This window comes from Hibiscus syriacus, unplaced genomic scaffold, assembly GCF_006381635.1.
Source record: "Hibiscus syriacus cultivar Baekdansim isolate YM2019G1 unplaced genomic scaffold, ASM638163v2 tig00113725_pilon, whole genome shotgun sequence".
Classification (NCBI taxonomy): domain Eukaryota; kingdom Viridiplantae; phylum Streptophyta; class Magnoliopsida; order Malvales; family Malvaceae; genus Hibiscus; species Hibiscus syriacus.
This window is the reverse complement of record NW_024063471.1, coordinates 7,371,582-7,390,960: the sequence shown is the minus strand read 5'-3', so window position 1 is coordinate 7,390,960 and position 19,379 is coordinate 7,371,582. Positions and strand designations below refer to the sequence as shown.

The 19,379-nt window shown below is 34.4% G+C and overlaps 1 protein-coding gene across 1 annotated transcript; it reads left to right on the top strand.

The window, feature by feature from the left end:
• The first annotated feature begins 2,355 nt into the window (after nucleotides 1-2,355).
• On the top strand, nucleotides 2,356-2,817 carry LOC120187643 (extensin-like). The gene has a single exon (XM_039191316.1). The coding sequence runs from the start codon at nucleotides 2,356-2,358 to the stop codon at nucleotides 2,815-2,817; it is 462 nt and encodes a 153-aa protein (XP_039047247.1).
• Nucleotides 2,818-19,379: the final 16,562 nt, after the last annotated feature.

The following is a 19,379-nucleotide window of genomic DNA, read 5'->3' as shown; positions in this document are numbered from 1 at the left end:
AAATAAATATAGATTTTAAATCTAAAAAAAGAAAGTGGGGCCTTTGATGGCTTTTCGACCTAAATATCACCCTATTTTTCTAATATTCCCTATGTAACATTGTTTTTTCAATATTTCCCAAAGTAACACCCATTCGGCTGATGTGGAGATAAGGCGCGTTTTCGAGAGAGCATTTTCCCGGGATTTTTGATGAAAAGGCAAAAAGCGCGTTTCAGGGGACGCTCCTTACATAGGTTTCTGTTGACTGGGTTGCCACGCGGGTAAGGCACTTTACAGGGGGCACACTTTTGTGGGATTCTGAGCCATGTCAGAAGGAGCATTGCTGGGGACGCACCTTCCATTAATACGCAATTAATTCCCACCCATTTTCTCACCTAAACCCCTTCTCCTCCCCCTATATAAACCTCTTTAACCCCTTATTCTTCACACCAAATCATTCTTTCTATCTAATATAACTCAAATTACTCTTTTATTTGAGTTAAAAATTTCTTAATAGTTGGTAATAAATTTATTTTTAAATTAGTATATTTTCTTTAAAAAGTTGTTATATTCTTTTTAAATTAGTATATTGTTTTTTATTAAAATATTTTTATATTTTTATTATATATTTATATTAATTAATTAATTAAGTAATTATTTGTGCTAATTATATTTATTTGCCTACAATTATAATAGAAACCGAGATGCTGCTGCGATTAGATGCAAATCATATCTCAAGACATTTTAGTGATATGATAATATTTTTTTAAAATTTATGTAAATGTTTAATATTTAATTTAATTTAAAATTTTTCATGAATTTATATTAATTTTAAAATTTTGGAATGTTTATTAATCAGGAAAATGATCGTATTTTGGAAACATTTATTCGAAACACGAAGATACCGACACCTGATTATATTTGGAAGTATTTGTCTACAGCCGGGTTTTGGGTATATTGTGAAAGTTGTTGGCGGTTGCAAAATCAAACCTACCCTAATTTCCGCATTAATTTAGAGGTGGAGACCGGAGATACACACATTTCATATTCCATGTGGAGAGTGTACAATTACACTGGAGGATGTCTCAATGCATTTAGGGCTCCCTGTTGATGGAAATGTTATGTGTGGTGTGGCCGATGGTGATTGACATTCACTATGCATGAAGTATCATGGAGTTTCTCCGCCAGATTTCAATGGAGGTCGGATATCTTTATCATGGCTAAAAGCCAATTTTGAAGATCTGAATGAAAATGCTTATGAGGATGAAGCAAAGGCATGTGCTCGGGCATATATACTACGAATCATTAGAGGAATATTGATGCCCGACAAATCTCGTAATAGGTGCATTGTATGTGGTTGTGTCATCTTATTGATTTTGATGAAGAAGGAATATACAGTTGGACGGCTGCAGTTTTGGCATTTCTCTTTAGAGAAATGTTCCGTGCAACGAATTATAGTAAAATTGCTATCGGTGGATGTCTCTTGTTTCTCCAATCATGAGCATGGTTCCGCATGCATTTCTTATGCCCGATCGTTAATGAGCCATTTGTATTCCCATTATTATTAAGGTAATTTCAAAACTAAATTTGATTTAAATATTTTTTAATTAAATAATGACATAATGTTTATATTATATTAAATATATGGTCGATGAGAAGAAAGAATCATAGAGATATCCCTAGTGAACTAGAGGATATTTGTTTAATTATTGATAAAAAAAGATGGTTTTGAGGTACGTCTTTAAATACGAAGAATTTAATTTAAAATGCTTGATATAATTAGAATATTATATTGATAAGAATTATATATAACTGCTATCAGTTTCAGTGGATACCTTATGCGAGCGATGAAATAAAGGCTTGCATCCCACCTCACTTGAGTGGGCCATTAGATGTTTGGATGCCAGAGTTGCCTATGATATGTTATTATATTGTTGAGTGGCATCCGATTGATCGTTTTCTCCTTCAGTTTTGTTGTAATATATTCCTCAAACACCTATCAATTTAGACAATATGCATAACATACACAGGCGAGGAAAAAAGAGGTCAACTGGGTGGTGAAGCATAGAGACTGGATTGTGATTTGGGAAAATCGATATCAACGCTTTCCCCCCTTGACAGTTTTATGCTGAAACTGGTCAGATAGTTACGGATAACTTTCTGCAGTGTTTAAATGAAAACGGGAAGCCATTCCTACTTGCGGAGGAAGCATGAGGGGTGAGAATTCATAGGCACCGAGATAGACGTCCATTGTCACAATATCATCATCCCCTGACTTGTGGACGGAGAGCAGTCGCTACCGGTTTGACATCAGCTGCACCACTAAAACCATCACAACATCTATCATCTCTACCGATTATGAGCCCACAGGGGTACATGCCCAGCCCACCAGTTCAGATGCCACCTCCGCAGGGGTATATGGCCAACCCAACAGTTCATATGCCACTATCGCAGGGTTATATTCCTAGCCCACACGGGTACATACCCAGCCCGCAAGGTTATATTCCTAGCCCGCAAGGTTTTATGACACCCCATGGAGGTGCATATATGGCTATGCTTAATGATCCAACATATGGTTCATATACATCTTATTTGGCTGATAGTTCTCCTCCTCCACAAACACCTCCACCTCCATATGGATCACATACATCGATGTCAATATTTTCACAGTTTTCTCACTTTTCTTTGAGTGGTGGGATAATTAGTAATACTCCTCCAGGGTCGTTATTTTATACATGCCCTTCATTGTCATCCATGCCAAATGAACAAAATGTAGATGATGATGATGATAGTGAAGATAAGGAGAATGAAGAGGAAGTTATACGAAGAAATCCTTAGCGAAATATACAACCACCGCCATGTGGAACTCATTCGAGAAGACGACATAGTTGATCCATTGAAAGATAATATTAATAGTTGTATTTCAAAATTTTATGTAAATTTGTAATGTTTTTTAAATTCAACTTGAAATGTTTAGATTATGTAATGTTTTTTTAAATGTTTAATGTTTGTAAATGTTAAATGTTTGTTAAATGTTTTTAAAATGTAAATTCAATTTCAACTTAATATTCCAATTAAAATTTAAAATTGTATTCGAAATTCAAAGTCAACTTCATATTCAAATTAAAGTTCACAATGAAAGTGACATTACAATTGAAATTATTTCAAAAATATTTCCACAATAAGACTTAATTTTGCAGTAGAATGAGGAGTAAATTTCACTTTTTAAATTTAAATAATAATTAAAATATTCAAAAGAATAATTAATATATTTGAATGAATGATTCATATTTGAAAGAAAAAATCTTTTATATGCGCCCCCTTGAAACACTCTTTCCACCGTGGCGCCACATCAGATGGAATGAGCTTCCCCTGAAACGTGTCTTACCCTCCACATCAGCAAATCCCGCGAAGGCTCTGCACTGGAGATGCACCTTAGCTCCACATCAGCCGAATGGGTGCAACTTTAGAAAATATTGGAAAAATGGTGTTACATCGGAAATATTAGAAAAATAAGGTGATATTTAGGTCGAAAAGCCACTTATAAGACCTTCAGGGTCTGGTATTTGACAGGGAGGACTTGACCATTATACTAGTTTAACTTTATGTCTTTTCCTATCTGAAATTTAAACACATGGGCTGCATCAACTTACATTCCTAACATATGCTCCTACTACACTTCGGGTAGTTCTGCAGTACGACAACCTAACATAAAAAATAAGAAAAGACATCGGAAATATTAATGTTTTTTAATAGTTCAAATACCATAAATACTAGAAGTATAAATAAATTAATAAAAAAAGTAATTATTTAAATTATACATCTCATTTATTTTAGAGTTTAAAATTTATTATAATTAATGTAAGTGTTTAAGGTTTTATTCCTATATGAATCATCAACATTTATAAAAAAATAAATGCATGACAGTCGACGTGATTTTTAATTTCAATTATTAGAACTTAAAATCCTTAATTCTCCCAAAAGATCCCCTAAATTCTATAAATCCTCAACAAACTATAAAATCCTTAAATACCCAAATCTCATATATCATGATCAGATCAACCACAAGTAGGGTTGAGAGTTCGATCAAGTCGAATAATTTTTTGCGTTATTCGAATTGACGAGTCCTATTTCATAACTCGAAGTTGACTTAAAAATTTTTCGAGTCGAGTCAAAATTTCAAGTTTCTATTTAAATTTAAGTATAAATATTTACAATATTATGATATTATTTTATTCCAAAATAGATGGTGTAATACCCTAATTTTGTCCTAAAATTAAAGAGGGAACAAAATATAAGAACCAAACTTGCAATTTTACCATTGTTCAAAAATTAAAGAGGGAACAAAATTTAGGGACTAAGCTAATAATTTTACCCATTTGTAATATGTGGGGATTTAAAAGCGTATCAGTTTGCAAAAAAAACGGCCACCCCTCCGTTTTGTAAATTTTAAAGCATCAAATAATAAAGTGGGACTCTTGTTCTCTCCTTCACGATTTTTTCTTGCTTTCGTTTTTTCTTCTTTTTTTAAAAAAAATATCAATACGTAAATGTTGTGAGGGTGTTGGCCTTGGTCGTGGTTCGTCATCGCTGGTGGGGAGTCATGGTTTAGTCGGTTTAGTTTAGAGTCCCGACCACCATCGATGATGGTCGGAGGACGAACGATGCCCACATAGGGCATTCGGGTTTCATTCGAGGGGGTGTTTTTGTTTTCTTTTTTGAGTCAGTTTAGGCTTCGGTTTAATTCGGTGTTGGTTGGGGTGTGTGAGGACCACCGGTTTATGGTGGCCGTCGTTTGGTCGGTGAAGATGGCCGTGGCTTTTTAGCAGTAGTCGTGCGTAGAGAAGAAGAAAAGGGGTGGGTTGATTCGATTTTTTGGGTAAATTACCCAAGGTCCCCGAGTTTTAGGTTTTCTTGCATTTTGGTAACTTATTTTAGGGGCTAATCTCCCATTAGTCCTCCCAGTTTTAGCGCCACTTCACGTTTTGGTCATTATAGGGGAAATTCACTTTTAAGTCCTCTGTATTTTAGCCTTTTTTGCACTCTGGTCACTTTTTTATTATTTTATTCTGAATATGCATGCTGATTTTACTTTATTTTAATTTAGTCACTGATTCATGCTTTTTTATGTTTTGAATTAATTGCTAATTTTTATTTTATTGCATATTAATCAATGACTTTTATTTTCTTGCACTCTAACCATTGTTTATTTATTTATTTATTTTTTGTCATATTTGAATTGACCTTGTGGTGACCCGATCTGGGGTATGATCCACATTATTATGGTTCAGACTCTGCTAACCACTATTTTTTTATTTTGTTAATTTGTTTGAATTATTCGATTTGACCTTGTGGTGACCCGATCTGGGGTATGATTCACATTATGATGGTTCAGACTCTACTAACCACTAACCACGAACTTTTCTAATAGCTAACCTTTCTAACTGCTAACCTTTTATTTATTTGTTTGTTTTATTTAATGTTTGAACCATATACGACCTTACGACGACCTACCTTGGGGTATGACTCGCATAATTTATAGTTCGGGATAAATAATAAAATTCGATGCAAACATTTTATTTTTTATTTTTTATTGTATTTTATTTTTGTTATCTAACTTTATGCACTTTTAAATTTATGTCTTTTTATTTTTTATTTAATTTCAGTCTTTATATTTTACTTGCTTTAATGTTCTAATCATTTATTTCTATATCTTTATTTTTTTACTACTTTAATTTTATTTGTTTAATTATTGTGTTTTATTTTCTGTTTATTTTACAACTATAATTTAATTTTTGCGTATGTTAGATTTTGTTTCCTTAAATTTTACCATGTATGGATATTATATATTTATTCATATTATTTATGTATGTATGTATTCTTTTCTCCTGGGAATTGGTTTCGAATGATTGTACAAAATGTTTGTTTCATTCATTTTTAACACTTTTTTTACTCTAATATTTTCAAGAACATTTTTTGTACAATGGGTGTAACCCCCCAGACCGATGCAGGTAGCCCGATCCGATCCAGGAAGTCACATTAGGGCCACCGGAGCGACCCACTGTAAAAATAGCGGAAAATTTAAATCTTTTTATCCGAACATGTAAACTTATAAAATCATTTGTCACTATTTAAAAATAAAATATTTCCAGACTCGTATATAAATCAAAATACAATTACATGCCCCCTATTCACATGTACCATACTCTGCTACAACGCCGGAAAAACTCCCTTACTGAAGTCGATAGATGCACTGGTACAATTCTTTTAACCTGAAAAGGTGAGTAATAGAGTGAGCTTCAAAAAGCTCAGTAATACAAAACTACCAGATGATGCTGAAAAACGTGCAGATACAGATAAACATATTTTCCTTATTGGTTCAGATATTTACAGATTTTTATGTTGAGCAAAGATCCTACTGATATTTCAGGTAGTAACGGACAATGAGCTTTCGTTTCAGAGAAATATTTCGGATGACTGAGTTCAGGAGATCAGAATAGGTTTTCTCTAGTGTGTTCCCAAAAAAAACCATGTAACTTTTCAGATCTTTTTAAAACATATATATATATACCCCCATCCGTCACGAACAAAATGTGTAGGTTCCCCAGAACCATACAACCCCGTCACTAACAGTAAGGCCCTGAGCACACAGCCGAGGAACCGGTAAGTAAGGCCCTGAGCACACAGCCGAGGAACCTCCAAGTAATCTTCCTCCAACAATACCCCCCAATAAAACATGTTCCGTCCGTAAACGGATATATCAAAAATCAAAACATAATTCAAGTCAAGTATCATATCAGAATCCAGGTCATGTATCAGATCAGAATCCATGTCAATATCAGATCAGAATCCAGGTCAGGATCATAATAGAATTCAAGTCGGAAATCAGATAAAATATTTATATGATTAGGGAACACACCAGAGTTTACAGATATTATTCAGAGGTATTGGATAATCTTAACAGGTAGAGAAACATGAATATTCAGTATACCGATAGGATATCGGAATTTAGAATCACTATTTGAAAGAGTTCATTAACTGACAGAATCATCAGTTATTCAGAATGTGAATTATCAGGATATTATCTTATTCGGACAGTTTTCAGAAGCTGTACGTAATCAGAAGGGTATCAGAATCCTTTACATCCATGTCGATTGATCGGATAATCGAACAACTTGAGAACGAAGATTCATAACCTTAACAATCTATGTCGACTGGTCAATTCATTTTCCTTCTAGGGTATTTACTCTTTAATACCACAAATTCTTGTCCGTAGACCATTTTCGGAATTATCGCTGAATAAATCTCCAATGACTTTATTTCATTTCCACACTTCCACAATATCATGAAATGTTGACGTACTTGATTAATTTGTTCATAACCCATTGTAATTGTACACTACGTAAACTCATCAGAGTTTCCAGACTTATCCAAATCACTTACTAAATCCTCAGTCATTGAGGTTACCTATTTCATTTAGCAGTCATCTCCATTCCAGTTACTTCAGAATTTTCCAGAGTATTCAACGTTCCTGAATTTCAGATACATGTTGTACTTCCATCCCATTCAATTTGGTCTTCGTGGTTGATTGTGAACAAACGTCCAATTCTTAGTACTGAATACAATCTAGAGCTGAGTTGAATACTTCCAAAATTTATCATCGAGCCAAACTTGAGAAGATGAACACATGTTCCAGTAATATCTATGTCATTCAGGTATTGACATAGCTTAGGGTTGATCTATTCACTTGAATTGTTTTCCATTACCTTTTAAAGGTAGTCCAATACTTATCTTACTTGGATTCCTTAATTAATCCAAGACATTTACTTAATTAGGTCATAAGGGTATTTTGGTAATTTTGATGTTCAGTTTTATTCCATTCATTTCAGAGCTCGAGGATATTCAATCATTCCTGAGCTTGGTGATATTCTTGGGTCATTTCTATTACAGGGGTATTTTGGTCATTTTACAGATTCACGTATTCAATCTTTTCCTTCCATCCGATCTTATATTTAATTCAATCTTATTTACTTCAGTCCTTTCGAACAATTCTGATAGCAGAATACCCCCGATAAATTACTCTTCCAGTATTTACTCATTATTCGAATATTTTCAGGTCAAGTGTCTTCTCAGACTTTACAAACGGAATATCATAAATTTTCCTGTACTAAGTCGGGATCTTAACAATTAAATCCTACTTATTCGAGTAAGTACGAATCCTCTAAGTTTTCTCATTCAGAGTCATCTCAAACTATTCTACTCTTAAGGCATTTCCGTAATTTCTTAGCCAGATAAGTTCGATATTAGCTCTTAACGAAATAATATAATTTAGAGATCCTATGATTAATTGCTTTCTTGAACAATCTCTGATCTTGAATAATTCCCTTAACACTTCTAGTATCTTGCATAAACCTTATTGGGGTTAAAAACCGGTTCTCCATAATTTCCAAGTAAAACTAACATTTCTTATGCACATCAATAGTTTTAGCAGATCAATAATTCTTTTCAGATTTATTAATCCACTTCCAGAGACAATTCTTATCATTTTCCAACATAAGGGTAATTTCGTAATTTTCCCTAATCGAAATATTCTCTTAATTTATCATCTAAGTACCTTTAATGAGATAAATTATAATCTACAATCCATGGTTAATTCTTTTATTACTTAATTCCAGAACTTGTAATTTAATTCAAACCGTCCTCCAATTTCTTATAATAGTCATCTGAGCTATATTCAGTTATCTTTCTACCGTATTCGTACCTAGTGTAGATCTTCATTAATTACACATATGAGACTAAACATTTCCATTCATGCATTTATCAATACCAACATGTTCCATAAAGCATAAAGAGGTAGTAAAGTATTACCTCAATTTCCGTACACTATTGATCGACCATAAAAATTCCATTCGAACATCTTGATCTTCAATTCAACTTCCAATAATCCTCAGATACATATAAACATAAATTATATCAGAAACGAAGCTTAATTACGATAAACGGATCGAATCGGGTGATAAATCAGTGAAAGACGGCTTACCGGGTTCGAATTTGGCGAAACGGACTTCGGATTCGGATTCAGGACGTCGAAAGCATAAAATATGACTTTTCGGAAATTTGGAATATTCGGTCAAAATCAAGTCAACGGGTTTGACCGGCAATTTCGAGACCTTCGGGTTTGAATTTCGAAAAACGGACAGCGGAATCAGATTTGGAACGTCGAAAATGTCAGGATAGGTATACTCGGTCAAAGTCAAAGGTCGTTTAATGCCCGATCAAAGCCGGTCAAAGTTTGGTCAACAGTGGTCAACGGTCAATGGGTCAACGGTCAACGGGTCGGGTCAACGGGTCGGGTAAACGGTCGGGTCGGTCAACGGGTCGGGTCAACGGGTCGGTCAACGGGTCGGGTCGGGTTGTGACCGGTCAAACGGTCAACTATTCACTAAAACCGGTCAAACCGGTCATTTAGACTATCCCCACTCGCAGTGGCGGCGCGTGGGGCGCGTGGGCACTGTTCCGGCAGCGTAAAATTCACAGAAAATTTTCTAAAAATTATTTTGAGCGATTTCGAGATACTTACAAAGCGGTTCACAATTTTGAACGCGGAGAGCTCGATTTGAAACGTCGGAAACTTGACCGCTTCACCTCCACACGCGCTGCCGCCGCCGGAGAAAAAGGAGAACATCGGTGAACTCGGAACGGCACAAGGAACACGATGGTGCGGGAGGTGTCGTAAACGGATCATCGGATCGTCGTGAATCGATGAAAAACCAACTAAAACGAGTTATTACCGACGATACTTCCGACTGAAATTCACGACGAACGGCGATGATTCTCGACGAAAGGTTTGAGGGGTTTTGTTCCTCGATTGACAACGAACACGATGGTGGTTTCGGCTCGTCGTTTGGAGGTCGGACGGCGAGTAGATCGGAGTTGGAAGTTGGGTCAACGGAAGAGAAAAACTGGAAAATTATACATTCTGCAGCACGGGGAGGGGTTATAAATTCTCTCATAAAGGAAATTGGCTAAACCAGAGTTTAGTCACTGAACTTCCTACACTTCTTAAAACGGTGCTAACTTTGAAATCTTACAATTTAATCCCCGATTCCTTCCAAAAATACCAATTAAATCCACCACTTTATAATTTCTTAAATTTAGCCCCTAAATTGGGGTGTTACAATGGGTGTGGAAAGAATTGCTTGGTTGAAGTAGTGCGATATGATACGACATTCGAATGAAATTTGAACTTGAAATAAATCAAATTTATTTTTTAAAGCGATAATTAATTCAGTTTTATTCAAATGACACTATGCATGTTTTTTTAATAATTTATTTTATGCAATTATTGATAGTCAATTTATATTCGATTTATGCTTTTTGACAACACTGAGGAGATGATATTTCCTGCATAAAAGAGAAGTAGAGGGGATAGCCTTCCCATTGGATGATGTGTAAATCCCGTGATTTCTCTTTAAAACAAGGAATGCCCTTTAACAAATAATTTAAAAATATCATTAAATAAATGGATCATAATTTAAATATTGACACAAATTCACAATTTCCATTATTTATGATAATATGTAAATGACTAAGTACCAATTTTGGACGCTGGCATAATCGACTTCCGAACCCTTAAAAATGAATTTTTGGATAACGCAGACCAATTTTTATCTTAAAACTGATTTTTTAAAAAAAAATTAAAAGACGTTTTTAGGTATTTGACCTACCTAACCCAAAGGTCGATGGTGCCTCCCATTTATTTAATTAAAAATAATTCAAAATCGTCAATTTTTCAAAATAAAGTCATATTTTTCTAACCTTAATTGTTTTCAAAAAAATGGTTATGACAGCTTGGCGACTCCACTGGGACTTTAGAGAGTCAGGCTGTAAGTCACTTGCACATTGTCTTTCAGGTGGAAATCATGAGTTCGAGTCTTTAGATAATTTATGATCCATTTATTGAAGTTTTCCTAATTTCTTTATTTCTTTAAATTATCGTACTAACGTTTCAATTTATGTTTTTAGGTTTGTCAATGTTTTTATCAAGAGTTTTTCGTTTTCCTTTCTAGTCAAAGGTTTTTATATTTCTCCTCACACACATCACGAGCATTCATATGACATGAGCTCTAGACCCGAGCGTCGTCCCAAGTAAGTGGGGGTGAACGCTTTACTCTAGTAATAATTTATTCTTTGTATGAGTTTTAGCAAATAACCCCTGGGGTACACATACCTTGTACATTCGTAGGAGTTTATTCCTCATATGGGTATAAGGAAGTGAATCCCCTCAAATTGAACTCGATCCATTTATGCCTATAATGGGTTAAGATTGAGGGTTTGGTAGCCCAAGGGGGCACTAACATTAAGGACAATTCGAGTACTTTTTCTCGTTAGAGCCGAAACATGCATGTAGTGAACCGTAGAATAGTCACCCTATGTATAGCCATATCAAACCTCTGTCCGTCAGTAGGTGCCAAAATAGGTCTACACAAAGGAGGAATGACTCTAAACCTTTACCTTTTACTTTAAGTTCGTAGAATATTTTTATTCTTTTCAAATAAAAGCATGAAAATTAGATATCATGCAGTTTGGATCAATTTCTTGAAAATAAATCATTTTGGGTAGAAAACATGTATGGGTAGGATTGTAATCTAATGAAAGCATGCTCGGGTAGAGACCATGATTGGGTAAGTGTTATATTTAAATAACATATTTTAACTCTATTGATTATCTCACCGGTACTAATAAATTTATTTTCTTTTTGTGTAATTTTCACATTTTTTACATTGCATTTCATCAACATGACATAATGTGAAAATGTTGATTTGCAAGGGAATATTTAAGTGAAAATTTTCATAAGTAGATATGAAAGTTTTTAATCAAGCAGTCGCGTACGCATACATGCACCGAGGGCTAAAAGAAATTGAGAGAGTACAAGAAGGAAACTTGCTTGAATATCATGCAACATTCGAGACTAGAAAGATGATCCAATAATTTCGAGAACTAATCCAGTAGTAGAGTCTTATCTATGATCGTTCCATCGTTAATTACCAAGGAGTGATGCGTGACTTCAGCACCACACGAGACATTAACGGAGTTAGGTTACAGAGCACTTGAGGGGCAACATTTTCAAGGGAAAAGCTGTGAGACGAGTCACCGACCCATTTCAGACTCATAGTCCAAGGGAAAACATGTTTGTAAAATGAACTATCTTGTAATGTGAATACTTTTATATGTGATGAAAAGTATTCTATGATATTCATCGTTGGGATTAACACTTTTTGCATCTGCATTTTCATATCTACATTTTGTACTGCATTTATTTAAACATTTTCACATGCATCATTAATGAACACATGAGGATTAATTCATGGAGAATTCAATGGAAGTGTTCTTGATCACGTGACACCACGTTAAGAATAGAAGCAAGATTCGAACAATTACAGAAAGAAGATGAAATCAGTATAGTGGGAGCCTATTCAGCTGGTCGAAGGGCTGACCCTTATAGGATGATCCAAGAGAAGAGTCTAATTGTCCAATTCCAATGACCTATTAGGAATTACTTCCAACGCTGGTTGAGAAAATCCTTGTGAATCCCATTTAGTCCAAGCCAAAAGAGTCCCCATGTCCTGAGGGCTACGATGTTGATGCCACATGAAATTATCATATACAAAGTTTAGGGCACACTACTGAAAATTGTGGGGGCATTGAAGCGTAAGGACAAAAAACTGATTGATTCAGGGGCATGGACGTTCGATGAATGATGGGGCATTCTGATCAGGAGTGGGCTTTGGCATCCATTAGGAATTTTTTTTGTGCTCACATCAAAAGCATTTCATATTGTTTGAACTTGTTATTCTCTCTTTCTTCTTATGTTTAAATGTTTATAAATCATTTGACATTTGAACATTTTAAATAAATGTTACTTTCTAAGGTTATGAATAATTGAGGGAGTTTTAATCTTGTAGTTCTTTTGATATAATTTGAATTAAAAGCTCCCTTGAGAATTAAGGTTATGGCCTCTGGGCAAGTGACAAGATTGAACCCTCATAAAATAAAAACCCTTAATCTTACTCCAGAAGATATACCGAAATACATAACATTCTCTTGCAGGAACCAAGCTATCATTCTCCTCAATTGAAGAGAGAATTAAGGGATTGACATTTAGGTATATAAGGGTGAGAACAAAATGGGGCATCTTACATATGAGATTACAAAGCTAATTGGTTTCTAATTTTGTTGATGATGTTCAATGATGATCATGATCTTCAAAGATGGAATGGTCGAGTAGGTGAATCTAGTTTAGGTAAATTGCTTGAAAATTTAACTCTAACGATGAGATTTTCTGACTTTCAACAACACCTGGAGTATAACAAATTCTTCTTGAAAAGCCTAAGAAATTTAATCTGTATACCCAGAATATAATTATATATGTATACAATAAAGCTGAGCTATTCCGTTAAAGCAATTAGTTATAGAGGAAACTAAAAAGCTCTGGCTTTATGAATAGATTACATTCAAACCATGACATTGATCGGGTACTTGGCAATTCGGTGTTTGCTCCACTGTGATTGTCAAGTCAAAGACTTTGTGACGACATGAATCCTTCATCCATCCAAATAAAGGCAATTTTAAAATAAATATAGACAATAAAGCTGAATTCAACTAGCCAAACATTGACAAATTAAATCAAATTTATTAAATAAGGAGTTTCTGTGAAGATGAACTAACGGAGTTGAGGAACACCTATTATAGTCAATTTTACACGAGCAGTCAAGAATTTCATTTTTAGATCGATATTTCTGCACCACATTTGCTAGAGAAGTCTACGAAGCTTGAACAAATGGAAGATTTTAGAGAACTAAAATAGAAGCATTCTAAAAGGTGTAGCAATTGATTATGCTAGTTGTGACATTTTGTTTACACCCAATTAAATGGCAAGCCAGAAATGACGGGCATGTATAATGTTTCAAAGAGCAGGGACAAGAAGAAATACTTGATGGTTGAAACCTTAGAAAATAGGAGGCCAGTCTGAAACCAATCCCTAATCTTGACACTTGTCAAGGACCTATAATTTTGATGGATTAAGAGAGAAATTAATTCTTTGATATCAAATGAACTATTGTTTTATGATTTGTCTCAATTGTGAAACCTAGAAAGGGGCAATATTTTCCAAATTTTTTGATTAAACATTTTCAAAATTCTTTTAATTGATATTTTCAAATTTTTGAAAATAAAAGAAGAGGAAAACATTTTCAAACAAGACAATCTCTGGAGTATATCTTGGGAGTTGACATGTAGCTCTCAGACACAAAGCTCATGCTTAGAATCAGTGTTGAAGCAAGAAATGATGAATGTTGGGGCAATATTTGGAGTATCATATCATCCAAGAGTACAACATCATTGAATTGAGTAGACATCTATGAGTCAGAAAGGTGTGCCGACTGAAAATAGTGAAGCAGAGACAGTGGAGCTTACTATATGACTATTTTTCCATTGTCACAACATACAATTGTATTGTTCTGGTGATTTCCCATGCATTAATGTTGGGAAGCCAAAGTGTCCCACTTATAGTGCCACTGAGTTTTTTTCTTTGGTGTCCTTGCAATGCTATAAAAAAGTCCTGAACACCATTCAAAGAGCTTCCCTGGTTGAAAAATCTAGACGCCTTATGAAATGATGAATAAGTTGCCGAATGTTTGAGGATATCTAAACTTCTTAGAGCTCCATAGTTTCTTCTTTGTATAGCCACACAATGTATCTTGCCGAGTTTAGTATAGTCACACAATGTATGGCTACAACTAGGGTCAATGATCAGCACCTTACAAATTTACTTCAAAAAATTAATGCAAAGCTTGGAGGATTGAATTCGAAGCTAGTAATTGAGAAAACACCTTCAATTCCAGTTTTTTCTAAGGTTCCAACTATCATTCTTGGCATAGATGTGTCTCTTGGCTCTCTTTGGCAGTATGATATTTCATCAATTGCTGCGGTGATTAGCTCCAGGCAGTGGCCTCTGATTTCCCGATACAGGGAAGATGTGCGTACACAATCTCTAAAGCTTGGAATGATATATTCTCTTTTCAAACCATCTGGCAGGGATGATAGTATCGTGAGGGAAGCTCTTTTGGATTTTTATACAAGTTCAGACAAGGGAAGCCAATTTTTATCAAGGGCAAAATTTGCTGGGGCAAGAAGAAATTGACACGTGTCAAGCATTGCAAGGATGTGCGCTGGTGCTAACAAAGAGTGAAGATAATCAAATCAAGGATAGAAGAAAGAGTGCTCCAGCATCCGTCCCTGACCGTGGAATCAAGAAAACACACATCAACATATACATACATGTTACATGAAATTTGCATCTTTGTATCATAAATTCATCATCACATTGCAATAAAAAGGTTTTTTCCTTCTCATAAATATACTTTTATAATTGCTTTTGAGAAACTAATTTCATCTTTTTCAAGATTGTTCGTTTAAGAACACTAATCTAGTCTTTCGTAAGATTGTTTTTCCCTGAAATCCTTATTTCATTTTTTGTCCTCTCATGAGGACATCATCTAAATTTCTTTTCTCAAAATTATTCTATCCTCTCATGAGGAAAAATTAAAAAGATCATTTTTATCAAAATAAAAATCAAACCAAATACATGAATTAAACTTCATTTTGACATATATAAAAACATTCAAGATAATCATTCATAAATGCATCATTTATTATTTTGATCTTTCAGGAAATAAAAGTTTAGTGATGACTAGGCATCCTCAACATGAAGTAACAATGTCATCAATAGATTTGACATCCTGAAGTGAAAGATTAGATCTTCTATAGGCAGTTAGATCTACTCAACATGCAGGAGAAGACTGTTTGTCACCTTAAAGATTGTTTCTCCCGAAACAAAATTTCATCTCATTTGAGATAATTTTTCTTGAAAACAAAATTGATCTCAGATGAGATTGTTTTCTCTGAAAGCAAATTTCATCTTGCTTGAGACAGTTTTCTCTCAAGACATAAAATTTGGAAATTGTTTTACTTGAAACAAAATTGATAAACCTTTGAGATTGTTTCTCTTCAAACAAAGTTTTGTCTCACTTGAGACAAATTCTCTTGAAACATAAGCCTTTGGGATTGTTTTCCTCAAAAAAAAAAAGTTTTGTCTCGCTTGAGATAGTTCCTTTGTAAACTTAAACCTTTAAAATTGTTTCTCTCTAAACAAATTTCGTCTTGTTTGAGACAATTTTCCATTGAGATGAAAATTTTGAATTTGTTTCATTTGAAACAAAGTTGGCCTCACTTGAGATTATTTTCCTCAAAACAAACTCTGTCTCAGTTGAGACATTCTTTCTTAAGACACAAACATTTGAGATCGTTTTTCCTCAAAACAAATTTCGTCTCGCTTGAGATGATTTCCTCTAAACACAAATTTCAAAGTTGTTTTACTTGAAACAAAATTAATCTCACATGAGATTGTTTCTTTCAAAACAAACTCGTCTCGCTTGAGATATTTTTCCCTCAAAACAAAAAATTTGGAAATTGTTTCACTTAAAACAAAATTGATAACCTTTGAGATTATTTCTCTCGAAAGAAAGTTTCATCTTGCTTGAGACAATTTTCCCTTGAAACACAATTTTTGAAATGTTTCACTCGAAACAAAATTTTATATCCCTTGAGATAGCTTCCCTTGAAACATATTTATTTCCACTCATTTATTTTCATTCAAATATTTGACAGGAATTCAATGTTAGCAAAGACTTCATTCCACAATTCCATGTAGGAAAAGAAGACTTCATTGCTAGTCAATCATTGGCAACTATGACCAGATCTCCTTAACGCGAAGGAGCAGTGTCATCCTTAGATAATCATACTTCCTCAACACGTAGGAACCGTGTTGTCTCCAAATTATCCCTAAAGACAGCTAGACATCCTCATCATGTAGGAACAATGTCGTTCATCAACCAGATCTCCTCAACACGAAAGAGAAGCGTCATCCTTAGACATCTAGACTTCCTCAATACATAGGAACCGTGTTGTCTTCAAAGTATCCCTAAAGGTGGCTAGATGTCCTCATCACGTAGGAACATTATCGTCCACTAATCAAATCTCCTCAACGCGTAGGAGCAGTGTCATCCTTAGATAATCATACTTCCTTATCACGTAGGAACCATGCTGTCTCTAAATTATCCCTAAAGATGGCTAGATGTCCTCATCACGTAGGAACTATGTTTTCCATCGATCAGATCTCCACAACGCGTAGGAGAAGCGTCATAATCAGATAACCAGACTTTTTCATCATATAGGAACCGTGTTGTCTCCAAATTATCCCTAAAGAAGGCTAGACGTCCTCATCACGTAGGAACAATGTCATCTACCGACTAGATCTCCTCAACGCGAATGAGTAGTGTCATCTTCAGGTAATTAGACTTCCTCATCACGAATGAACCGTGTTGTCTCCAAATTATATCCCAAAATGTTTAACCAGACTTCCTCATCATGAATGAACCGTGTTGTCTCCAAATTATATCTCAAAATGTTTAACGAGAAGGAACATCATATGAAAGCGGCCAAAACTCTTCAACATGCATGAGCAATGTCGTCTTTAACATCAAATTTTCTCCAGATTGACCCGACGTCCTCAACATGGAGGAACAATGCCATCTTTAAATCCTCTATTTTTAATCAAAGAATTGGAGCTCCAGATGAAAAGCAAATATCATAGCTAGACAAAATTAGGCCAGAATTTGTCTTTGCTTCATCATTGTTTACACAATAGACGAGCAAAGAGGGGCAGTTGTAATACCATATTTTTGTTTTAAAATTAATGAGGGAACAAAATGTAAGAACCAAACTTGCAATTGTACTATGGTTCAAAAATTAAAAAGGGAACAAAATCCAGGGACTAAGTTAACAATTTTACCCATTTGTAATATATAGGGGCTGTAAAACCAATCAGCTTGCAAAAAAATGCCCCCATCCATTTTGTAACTTTTAAAGCAGCAAATAGAAAAGAGGGACTCTGGTTCTCTCCTTCATTTTTTTTCTTTCATTTTTTTTTAATTCTAAAAGCATCAATACGTAAATGTGGTGAGGATGTTGGCCTTGGTCGTGGTTTAGCGTCCCTGGTAGGGAGTCTTCGTTTACTCAATTTAGTTTAGCATCTCGACCACCATGGATGATGGTCGGAGGGACAAACGATGCCCACATAGGCCATTCAGGTTTCGTTAGAGGGAGTGTTTTGGTTGTTTTTTTAGTCTATTTTAGTTTTGGTTTGATTAGGTGTTGGTTGGGGTGTTTAAGGGCCATCGATTTACGGTGGCTGAAATTTGGCCGTAAAGATGGCCATCGTTTTTAGCAACAGTCGTCCGTAGAGAAAAGGAAAAGGGGTGGACTGTTTTTATTTTTTTGGGTAAATTAACCATAGGTCCCTGAGTTTTAGGGTTCCCATGTATTTTGGTTACTTATTTTAGGGGCTAATCGCCCATTAGTCCTTCTAGTTTTAGCAACACTTCATGTTTCGGTCACTATTGGGGAAAATCACCTTCAATCCCTCTGTATTTTAGCCCTTTTTGCACCCTGGTCACTTTTTATTATTATTTTATTTTGAATATGCATGCTGATTTTACTTTATTTTAATTTAGTCACTAATTCATGCTTTTTATATTTCAAATTAATTGCTAGTTTTTATTTTTATTTCATATTAATCACTGACTTTTATTTTCTTACACTCTAACCATTGTTTATTTATTTATTTATTGTTTCTCATATTTGAATCGACCTTGTGGTGACCCGATCCAGGGTATGATCCACATTATTATGGTTTGGACTCTACTAACCACTAACTTTTTTATTTTATTTTGTTTTATTTTGTGAATATGTTTGAATTATTCGATTTGACCTTGTGGTGACCAGATCCGGGGTATGATCCACATTATTATGGTTCGGAATATGCTAACCACTAACTTTTCTAACTGCTAACTTTTCTAACAACTAACCCTTCTAATCGCTAATTACTAAATGCCAACCTTTTATTTATTTGTTTGTTTTATTTTATGTTCGAACCATGTATGACCATGCAACGACCTACCCCGGGGTATGACTCGCATTATTTACCATACAGGATAAATAATAAAATTCGATACTAACTTTATATTTTTATTGCATTTTATTTTTGTTATTTAACTTTATGCACTTTTAAATGTATGCCTTTTTATTTTTTTTATTTAATTTTAGTCTTTGCATTTTACTTGCTTTAATGTTCTAATTGTTTATTTCAGTTTGTTTATTTTTAGTACTTTAATTTTATTTTTTTAATTATTGTGTTTTATTGTCTGTTTATTTTACTTTTATAATTTAATTTTTTCATAAGTTAGATTTTCTTTCCTTATATTTTACCATGTATGGATATT

Bases quoted from the DNA above. Each gene is read 5' to 3' on its own strand.
- LOC120187643 (XM_039191316.1), top strand. From the start codon at position 2,356: ATGCCCAGCCCACCAGTTCAGATGCCACCTCCGCAGGGGTATATGGCC.